The sequence below is a fragment of the Argopecten irradians genome, chromosome 6 (assembly GCF_041381155.1).
Source record: "Argopecten irradians isolate NY chromosome 6, Ai_NY, whole genome shotgun sequence".
NCBI lineage: Eukaryota > Metazoa > Mollusca > Bivalvia > Pectinida > Pectinidae > Argopecten > Argopecten irradians.
In genome coordinates this window covers 29,411,785-29,423,576 of record NC_091139.1, presented here as the reverse complement: position 1 = coordinate 29,423,576, position 11,792 = coordinate 29,411,785, and the positions used below count along the sequence as shown (strand labels likewise).

At 32.7% G+C, this 11,792-nt stretch overlaps 2 protein-coding genes across 2 annotated transcripts in view; one reads left to right on the top strand and one right to left on the bottom strand.

The window, feature by feature from the left end:
- Window positions 1-110: 110 nt before the first annotated feature.
- On the bottom strand, window positions 111-6,128 carry LOC138326327 (chymotrypsinogen A-like). The gene is made up of 7 exons (XM_069272446.1): window positions 5,851-6,128; window positions 4,094-4,342; window positions 3,117-3,309; window positions 2,639-2,735; window positions 2,038-2,212; window positions 1,042-1,175; window positions 111-727 (listed from the first exon to the last, which is right to left on the bottom strand). The coding sequence occupies exons 1-7, from the start codon at window positions 5,906-5,908 to the stop codon at window positions 569-571; spliced, it is 1,065 nt and encodes a 354-aa protein (XP_069128547.1). The 5' UTR covers window positions 5,909-6,128; the 3' UTR covers window positions 111-568.
- Window positions 6,129-11,373: 5,245 nt separating this feature from the next.
- The window catches only part of LOC138326439 (uncharacterized), a 31,425-nt gene continuing 31,006 nt past the window's right edge, over window positions 11,374-11,792 (top strand). The window contains exon 1 of the mRNA XM_069272546.1: window positions 11,374-11,544. Coding sequence (XP_069128647.1) covers window positions 11,374-11,544 — 171 coding nt within the window. The remainder of the gene's footprint in view (window positions 11,545-11,792) is intronic.

The window sequence follows — 11,792 nt, the reverse complement described above, 5'->3', positions numbered from 1 at the left end:
TTTATGTTATCACGCAATACACTAACGAATGATAACTTAACTTTTCGAGTGTAAACAAATGATATTTAAAAAAACTGCTACATATATAAAAAGTCGGTTATAAAGCAATAAACATAAGACTTCTCGAACTCTTTATTCTACATTACATTAACATTTTTTTTATTTTGATAGAACTTTTTACCATAAATAACAGCTCATATGTAACAATCCATAATACGTTTCGTCTCACGAGGTTCTATGACAGAGGCAGCAACATGATGTGGACATTTCATAAATCATTTTGTGATAAAAATTTATAAAATTATTCATATCAACATTTTATCAAATAATTAAAAAAAAATCCATACTCGGTTATCATATAAAAAAACATTTGTTTTATATATTTAATATGCAGAATCACGATCCAGATCTATATCTGACACTAACAACAACAGAGTTTATTGTTTCTTGCGTAAGCTTTGTTCTCTCTACATTTCAATCACCATTCTGATCTTCTACGAAGGGAAGTAACTCTGATATCTCTAAATCATCAAATCAGGTGTACAGAAACTGATGAACTTCTCCGTGTCTAGTTGATGACAGACTTGATCCAGTCTACGTAAGCTGTAACTCGGGTGTAAATATTAGGGTAGCCGTAATGTTGGCACGAGAATGATCCCCATGACGTCACGCCGGCCAGAATATAATGTCCATTTCTGAGACAGACAAGGGGTCCCCCAGAATCACCCTGTAATCAAAGATACAAGTAATAAACATAACATACTAATGTAAAGTTGACAAACATAACATACTAATGTAAAGTTGACATTCGATTTGAGATGGGGAAACAATATGAAATCTAAATTTTCCTATGCTTGCTTCAGTGTTGAAATTAAACATTTCATAGTAATCCATGCCAATTAAAATCTCAAAAATTTAATCTTGATAACCGGTAAATAAGATAATTCCTTCCATAACTTAAAAATTAAATGAAAGTTAAAATGAATGTGTCTTTTTTCATTAATATTCTGCGACGTAATGTAGAATTATGTAATGCCTTACTCCGCATGCGCCAACATCACCATACCCAACACAGATGTGCCCGTCGTTAATGATGCCGTTCCAACTATCATTACAAGTCTGCATAGGTGTGATAGGTAAAGATATGTGTTGGAGGTATTTCTCGTCAGCTGTACCTGTAAAAGATAATTCCAGTGTAAATGCTTACTGAGAATGGCACTTCTATACAAAAAGATACTAACAAAATCATATGTCATATATCAATATTTAATTATTCCTTCATGATGCTCCACTGCCGACGAATGGTATTTTTTCTATATCAAAATCAGGAGCAGACGAATTTTTCTTCAGTTACAAAAGTTACTTACTTTACACCATTAAAACCTGGGGAAAAAATAAGCTTCTCAAGATCAGAATATTAAAAATAATTAATTGCATTAAAAATTGTATTGAATTGTGTGGCACTATGTCCTTTATGAAATGAAGTACTAATTGCGCATGCATCAGAAGCAAAATCAATTATTTTATGTGCATTTTTGTGTTCATTAGACATATGTAAACACGATTATATATCAGTTATTGGTCAAATGATGGGTATCGTTTATGCTCTGACGGCGGTGGAGCATCTTTAAGTACTCGAAATACAACTAAGGATGGATGTTTCATTTAAAGATACAGTAAACCAACCACTTTTTTGTGCAATGAAATTTCGAGTAATTGCCTAGTACAAATTGCGAAAATAAATTGCCACGAAAAAGTGCTAGGCAGAAGTTAAGTTGAACTTAATGACACAATACTGCGAAAAAGTAGTTATGCTTTAAAACGCTAAATCAAGTCGTTGCGAAAGTAAGTGGAGGGCTGTAACTGACAATCATGTATTCATATACATCATTCGCGAAACATTTGAATTCGCGTCCCAGCTACCTCGCGATATTACGCGAATTTTTGCGTTCGCGGAAAAAAATGGTTTACAGTAAACAAAAACGTTCACATCCAAAACGTGTCCACTTTAACAGTATCCGTATGTGTTGTACCTACCCATAGTATTACCCCAGCCGCTGATGACACAGTGGTCGTTTCCGTCAAACACGTCCATAATTTCTGGTAAGCAGGCTGTCCGGACGTAATGTCCAGTTATGTCCACTGCTCCGTCCAGTTTGACTAAGGCGATGTCATTTGGTGTTCCTCTTTCCGATGGTGTGTATGCTGGATGCTATGAAGACCATGCAAATCATGATATAATGTAAGTACTGGCATATACTTACGTTGATATTTATACATAATAATGTAATGTAAGTCTTACGCTGATATTTTTGGATGTCACTATGTATCATGAAATAATATTTTTAAATGTCATCGTATGCCATTTAAATATTGAATGTAGTAATAAAACAAAACAAATTTTATTGCTGGAAATAAAGTACACCATCAGCTATACGATGCATAAGGTTACTTTCGCTGGATAACGTTAAAAGTAGAATTATATAGTAAATGTAAGATAAGAAACTGTTCATTCACAGATCGCGAAGTATTATTCCGTTGTTTTCTTATTACTATATGTATTATCCTTGGTAAAAATATTGAAATAATTTATTGAAGAAGATACACTATTATCTGCTTTAACTGCTTTTATACATACCACCATCCACTCAGATGCCACAACTTTATTCTCGTTTCCTGTGACGTAATCAAGATGGTGTTCTCCCAGGTAGATGGTCACCTCTTGTGGCGTGTGTCTAGAAATAAGATAAGCTTTAAAATTCCTACGGCAACAGTTTACAGTTGATATATGATTTACTATTTGTAACTTTCACATATTTTTTTATTTTCCAATTAGACAAGCATTGTTTACATGTACTTCTAACTTCATACTGTATATGATCAGTATGATAGTCAGAGTTGACACAATTCAGTGGGTAAAATAGTAGACATTTCTCTGTTGCAAAATATTGATGTTAACATTTTCAATTATACAATTTATATAGCTTATATTCCGATATATTAATTGATATTTGTATTATTATATTTTTGCATTAAAGATTTTTTTTAATTCTTGTTATTTTCATACAATGGCTGTTGATTTCCTCATCATTCTTAACAAACTACCGAGTCAATACCTCTGGAGACAGTGGGCGGCAGTGAGGACCCACTGGTCACTGATGAGACTTCCTCCACAGAAATGACCAGTCACATCATGGAACGTTACCTGCCAAGGCCACTCGCCTTCTAAAGAGGTCTGACCTCCAACTATTCGAAGTCGAGGATCGGCTGTGGGAGGGTAAAGTGTGATCTTTCCGCACTGGGAGGTTCCTTGTAACAAAGAACAAACATCCATGAAAGATTGGTTCTCATATGTTGCACTCAAATTTCATTTTTCATAAACGTATGTTATTTCTCTGTACAGAATGATATTTTTCCAAATTGTAAAAGTTATGAACTCGAATTTAGGATATCAAAATGTATGTCTCTTTCTCAGAATGATTTGAACCCATAATAGATACAAAATAGTTTCTTATTAGTTATATTTTTCTACCACAAGATGCTTTAAAAATCTGGTATCAACGCAAAGGTCATGACTTATATAACCGTAGGGTGTAACGTTTTGGGAGGTACATCTCTTACCCAATCTTCGCTATTCTATGCTTTACATTACAGAGGTCTTATATACCCAATTCTATGCTTTTACCAAAAAAATGCAATATTTCATTGTATTTGGCTCTTATCCGCTGCACTGTAGTAATAATATTTGAATATATAGTTAAGAAAGCGAAATGAGTACAGCTACACTCATAATAATCACTGTAGATTATAACTCCTTAAATAATACATATCAAATCAGATTACGTATTATTCAACGTTGTTTTCACTTATTGTATATATTAACTATTTTCTTTTGAAATGTAACCTACATCCTGACAGGAATTATTGACCTGTACATTAGTTAGTTATTCGTATAGGTAAGCAGGAGTAAGTGAATGTTTTTTTTTTTTTTTTTTTTTTATTATTATTTTTGTAAACTGAAAATGTTTCTTTTAATTTGGTGGGGGAGTCAAATAAAAAAAGTATGTACTTATATTATTGCGTATATACTTACCTGGATGTGGTAGTTCCACTTCTACGTTAGGTTCCACATTAACTGTGTTTCCCTCTACCCCAGGTACAACAGCCTCATCTTGTCCAGAAGGAACTTCCACAGGTGCGACAGGTAAGTCCACTTTACAGCACACCTTTCCCTTCCTACACCTCGAGGTGGGGTCCAATACCTGTCCCTCACAACTCGTGGCCTTAGTACACTGACCCCCAGATCCCGTACAGGAATCTAACCGTTTCCGTGCCCTTACACCTTCAAACACATAGTAATTTGCAAATAATGTATAACTTTTAGTTTAAATGTTATATATTTGGGAATGATATATTATGCTATAAATTTGTTAAAGAAATTTTTTCAGCTCTGCATACTCGTTTAAACTTATGTAAGCTATAAACGCACTTATTTTGACATGATAACATTTCGGCCAAAAATAAATTGTGAACGGGTAAGCAATTGATGGGTCATTAAACCTCTCAAATCAGATTACATCTGAAATAGGAATCGCTTACTGATGCAAAATATCAAAATTAAGATGATTATGTATGGCAAGTCAAACGTTGCAAAATTAAAAGTATATATATCTTTAATGAAATGAAATGCGTATATATGTTCAAATAATATGGTAAAAATATACATATTCGATAATTGCATTCTGGGTAAAGTTTGTAACAACGGATTTCATTTGCTGTAGCATGGCTGCACCCTCAGTTAAAGGGACAATTCATTCTACGAGAACATAAAAATTTGTATATATATCGGAAAACCCCCAGTTCTAATGCAAATTAGATCAGTCGGTTTTACTGTGATATGTCAGAAAATCCCATGGTGGTGAAATGCGTGTGAAATGTTCAAACTCACTCGCTGTCCGCCATTACACATTGTGGTCGAATATACGCGATATCTTAGATATGTGTGTGATAAATTTGAAAAACATCAATGAAATAAAATGCATATATATGTTCAATTAATATGGTAAAAAATATATATATTCGATAATTGCATTCTGGGTAAAGTTTGTAATAAACGGATTTCATTTGCTGTAGCATGGCTGCACCCTCAGTTAAAACGTGCATGTGGCACTGAATAGAAAATATTGCAGATGCAGGTGGCTTTTCCACTCTCAAATGAAATTCTAATTCGCGACATTGTGCTAAATCTATCCGTATTTCATTTTGTCAACATCTTAATTACCTCACCACCGGCCGCGCCAAAATGGGCCAGATGCTGAAATCAAAATATCACCTGAATGAAACATTTACAGTTATGTTACTGTGAAATCAAAATGTCACCTGAGAAACATTTACAGTAATATAACTGGAAGTAAATCACATACCGTAAAACACTCTTATTTGGCTTACAAGTTTTTTTATTACACATACATTGAAAAGTACTGAACATGTATATTTTTATCACATATATATTGAAGAATAATGAACATGTATTTTTATTTATTAAATATATAAGATAATTAAAACTTATAAATATAAAAAAATACTATTAACCAAATTTTTTTTACGACTAATTAATTTCGCTATTTCAATTTCAAATTTTGTTCGCGAAAATAAACATTTGCTAATTAAAACGAAAAGGAATTCGTAGATATTGATAAGCTCTGGCAAATTTACTGGTATCGTGAAATTCACAATAGTGAATCACCAAAGAAAAAAGCTGGTCTACAGTAAATCGTGTAGTGCAATTTTTAGTTTTCCATATTCATTAATTTTGAAATATTATACGTGTTAAATCTTTAAGTATTTTACCTGAGAAGAACGTGAAACTCAGGACAATAAGACACACAGATAGTCTTGTCCACTCCATTGTTCCTCCAACGCACTGACCAGCCAAGATGTAGTTCCTTATATAAAGTGTGAGGAAAATCCTAAATATTCCGCGTATCAAGTTAAATGTCAAGATAAACTTCTGAGGTCCATATACAAACTTAAAGTTGCTCTGGGGTTCAAAACTCTTTTATTTACCCCTAAATAAAAGAAAAATCAAAAGTTGTCTTGTCGAAAATGACCCCGTATACGATGCTCGATGGCGGTTCAAACGCATACAGTTATTTATTGTTGTCCCCAGTAAATCCTTGACGTACGATATCAGAACTATTTATTACGGTTGTTATAATTACAACCTAATTTAGATATGTATGGTGGTTGGTTGGTCTGTTCGTATTGGTAGATATTTATGATAAAGCTGTTATAAAATTTTCTGATCAAACTACTTGATTCTCGGCCACTCCTAAGTTCACTTTCAAGACTAGGTAAACAATCTAATCTATTCTAATGAACTAATGCCATATTTAAATATTACATAGTATCTGTCCTTGCAGGTAGGTATCCATTGTTATGTCATTCTTTGGTATGTCAAATGTCATAATTAACAAATTATAGTAAAAACGACGTTATTTTCGGTCACGAAAATCTATAATATATAAATGACGTCATAATCGATACCAGTCGACAAGTTCTGTAATATGCAAAGACTATATGTCTATACAATATAAAGGAATTCTTTATTAATGCCATTGAATGTCATCCGGCAACTGATTCAAATAATAATAAAATTGTGGCATTCTTCGCAATTACTTGAGACATTCTCCATCACGCTATTATAATTTCGGAATGAATATACTAATTATTTTTTCCATTATGTAAGAATACAAGTAATCTTTTAGAAACCAACTACATATATTATTCACCATACGCATACTGAAAAGGGGCTCCTACATACTTAAGCTCATGCAAATTTTCCCAATTTTTCTTGTCTATTCTTAACATTGTGTAAATATGAAATTTAAAAAGATTTTGATAATTATTTTCCATGATTAATACAAAAAAAAATTTTTAAAGTAAATTTCATTTCTTATTACTGCAAGTTGCTTTATAAAATTGACATTAACGCCGAGCTCGTAAATTTAAAATATAGTATATTAAAGAAGAAATGAAATATGTTTGGGGTAAACAAAACCTGAATGTAAATTCACGGATATCAATATATGATATGAATACCTTTCAATATGGCTTTCCTGCTTATAATCAAGATTAGTATTTAGTATTTTACATTGTACAGTATATCAAATTCAAAACTGACACCAGCAGGATTTTGCTTATCTTTTTACTTTGCTCTCTCGATTGGGGAGATAAAATATCATAATCATATTTACTGTTTAGATGTAGTTGTTTTTCAATTATCCTACTTACAGTTTGTTTAGAGATAGATTATATAGACTTTGTCTGATGCCAAATCCCCCCGTTATGTATTAAAATTTATTTTCTATTATTTTGTAGCTAAAATCTAAAAGTTATCTTTCTTTATACGATTATACCTCGACAACTATATAATACTAATGCCCTAATGATTAAAATAACATTTGCCATAACAAGGCTTTATTAGCATCTGCAACAACACGCAGAACTTTTGCATTGTTATAGTTTTAGTTTTTTATAGTTTTTGTATGTTTAGATGAAAACATATCTGAAGAAGTCACTTTATCATTACTTTTAACATTGTAACTATGTTAAACAAAACTTGGATTCTTGGTTTGATCGTGTGTAGTCTTTTTACTGCACTGAAGACAGAGATATCAGTTTTAGCAATGCTGCCAAAATTTTTAGTTCTTATTTCACTTTGTAAAAGTAAGACCCATGCATTGTAAGTAATGTTAACCTCTAAATTTTGGTGATCTTTGGTGGTAAATAACATACTGAAAACTATTTCTGATTCGTGATTATATAAATTAACACATGATGTTAACGTTCCTTCAACTTTCAAATATGTTGTCAGTACAATTTTTCTGTAGAGGTTATCTCTCTTTTTACCCTGAGTTAATGTCATAAAGTACCCACTCTTTGATAACACGTTATATTTAATTACTAACCATTAATACCCCTGACACCGTCTATACACATAACGATATTTAATTGCACCAATAATCAAATTACATCACCATTCAAACCAGCTTTATAAAACCTGTCGATTGACAATATTTGCACGCTCTATTCCGGATATGCAATCACATTGTTTGTGCTATTAGAATCTCGACATTATTTCATTACGACAGGCATAATTGATGTTACACGTCCTTGATGAGATACCAGTGGGCATAATAGTTGACATGACCGTTTCTAGTGTAATATTAATTTATATTCCACCAATAAATGTACCAGGGTTAAACATATATTTTGTTGTTATTTTCAAAATCGACACTCTACGAAAACTTATTTATTATAGCATATTGATTTTAAGAAAATATCTTTAGTTTCAAATTGGTATTAAAACATCATAAATCAACACGAGAACAATAAACTGGATTAACAATAGCACTTCTTGTTATCAAAATATTTACTTTTATCACATATTCCGCCCGATATCCAATGATGTAAGCGTAATATTTTTGCATAATATGTCACTAGTATAATATAATTCAATGTTGCTTGTTACGAGCATTTTCATTGGCTTAAAAATTTACTTTATCAGCCCATAAAGGAAAACATGGCGTCGCCGTTTGTAACGTCACTTCTGATTGGCTGAGATGACGGCGTAATGATTTCATAGACAAAAGAGTCCCAAAATGAATTTTAAATGTTGAAGAGATTATCTTTAGTAAATTGAATTATAAGGATTAATTTGAATATATTTTTTATGTTATGGAGATATAACACAAAAATCTGAGTGTACTCTCTTCATAAACCGCGGTTTATTTAGAGTACACTCAGATTTTTGTGTTATATCTCCATAACATAAAAAATCTATTCAAGTTAATCCTTAAATAAACTGCAACACTTTTCCTTGGCTGGACATCCATTGTAACGTCATGACGTGACTCCATTATACAATGGCGTGACGTCATGACGTGACTCCATCATACAATGGCGTGACGTCAGAATAGTTGAGGACGCCGTGAATGAATGGCGGCATCTGTTGGATTTTTGCAACACATCTTGACGTTGAAAATCTTTGAATTGCACGCTGTTGTAGTTATGTGATAAAAAGTATCTCATATTTGTGTTCATTTCATACGAAATGGTCCCGTAAAAAAATAAGAAAAAATCTTCTTAGATTCGTTTCATAAATCTTATTTTTGAAATAAACACTCATTTAAGATCCTATATATTTCATTCATCATTATTTTATTATTATTATTATACAAGCTAACTGATAATTACATAATATATAATTCATTTTTCGATTACAGGTTGACATGACGTACAAAGCAACTATTTTACATAATGAATAACTTGCGTTCCCCTGTGCTTGGGCTGAGGTGACCGATATTACATTTTACTGTACCGGAATAGCAGTTGAGATGGGTTGTCTCCTTGCAGGCGATGTATGTATGGGATTTGCAAATTAATTTTAGACTAGATGAAATAAATGATTTGTTTTAATTATTGGTTTATGTAAATAATTTATGTACTTGCCATATTTCCAACATTTTTATTTTGCTATAATTAATATCGACGTTGCTTTCGTTTGTCCGATGAGGTGAGATGAGGTTTTGCGTGTCGACACCAAAATAAAACTTGTATTGTAAGATACTGACCTGATTTCTGTTTATCCTGAACTATTTCATTATACAGACAGAAGATGGTATTCAAAACGAAAGCAAATTGCATGTATTTACACGATTTCGCTCAAAGCGAAACGTTTCTTTGATGATCAAGAAAAGATGCATTCACTAAATTAAATGAGTGTGTAATCCTTTTTACTATCTTGGGATATATGTAAGCGACGTCATTCCGGTGATTGTGACGTCACTGTTTGGCGGGACTGACTAACGTTTCATTCACTCCTACTAAAAGTGACGTCACTGGAATGGTCGAGATCAAATCATCAAATTTAGAAATTGAATCAAACGAAAGAAATTAAACATTTATTTACTGACATCGTAATATTTTTCTATCACAACTGTTAATGGAAATTCTTATTATCTGGTATCGAGTTCTATGCCTGACTAATGTCGATGTAAGTGCTGAAAATGCGTTGTTTCTTGATATTGTTCCGATTCTTTTGTTGACTTTAAATTCGTAAAATGAACTGTACCCTCGAAAGCCGTCAGAACGCTTGTTTTAAACGGGAATAAACACTCTAGTGATAAAGACTTTACAAGTGAATATTTGCCTCGAGGAAACAGGGACACAAAAAGTTGATTTTCTCTAAAAAAATCATTCTGATTTCAGAACAGTTGGAATTTCTAAAATACCTCTAACAGTATTTTTATTATTATTATTATATATTTTGTAAGTTAATTATATGTTAAATTCATTTCAAATGTTTTATTGAATGCAATTCAACCATTTCACACCATTGAAATATGGCAGTGATAACATCTTATATGGTAATCAATATTTTATATAACTCTTTGTTACTTGATACACTGGCGTCCCTTTACATCCTTGATATATACCTGAGATACTGCAACACTGTGTATGAAGTTGCGTATGATATATATTAATGTTCCATTGATATGCATACTATACAATGCAAATGTTACCACACGCATGAGCAAAAAATAATGTATTTATCCGCGACTATCGTCGTGTGACGTCATGATCTATACAATATGTACTCAGTATTTGAATTCCTGTTCAATATCAAAACAAACAGAACGTTTGAGCAGATATTAATCAAGATTATGACATGTGCGTGTGGTGAATTGTAAATTTAACGAAACGAAAATCAATAAAAACCCGAATGACCATATTTGTTGTGTTTGTACCCGTATTGTCTCTGTTCTGTAACTGAGAGACTATGATAAAACTGTGTGCACACTCTCTCCCTGTGGACTATAGGGTTGATGTTTATCGGAGCAACTTTAGATAAGACTTTCCCGTAACGATTTTCGTCCTACACTCTCTGGTATTGTACAAACATACGAGGTGTTAGGACAGAATTCCTGTATCGTTGCCCTTTTGTTTCTATTTCCAAATATGTTCAATGACAACATATATTTAAATTCAATTGGATTTGACACCAGGCCTAGTCTATCTAAGTCATCTCCTTAATTTCGCTGATGTTTTTTATGTATATCCCTGTTTTCCCTTATATGCCATGATATTACAAAATTTATCTCGTCATTCCATCTATTGTGTACTTGTATGATGTTTTAAGTGTGCCATCTGGTGATATCAGAATGGTGTCTGTGTTCACAGGGTGGACAGTATAAATCTGGAGTGTTTTCATCATCACGCATATAGAACCATGCAAAACTCACAGTTTTTATTATTCTACTATTCTAGACACCTCTATATGTGATACTAGGTCAGGATAATTTCAGGACAATGTTAGGACAAGGTCAAGGTCAGTTCAGGACAAAGCCAGGGTCAGGACAAGGCCAGGTCAGGACAAAGTCAGGATCAGAACAAAGTCAGGACAAGTTCAGGATAAGGTCAGGACAATCAGGACAAAATCAGGTCAGGACAAGGTCAGGGCCAGGAAAATGTCAGAACAAGGTCAGGTCATGACAAGGTCAGGGTCAGGACAAGGTCAGGTCAGGACAAGGTCAGGGCAAGGTTGGGACAAGGTCATGAGGCAGTATTACACACATAAATATGTCTATATCTAATAGAATATGAGTGTAAGGTGTAGCAGAGTGATTGTGAGGAAGAGGTGTTATTTATCCTTTAAAAACACATTAGTGATGTAAACCTTTATATTTCATATAACGATTTTTGTGAAAAATCAAATACGCTATTAGCAC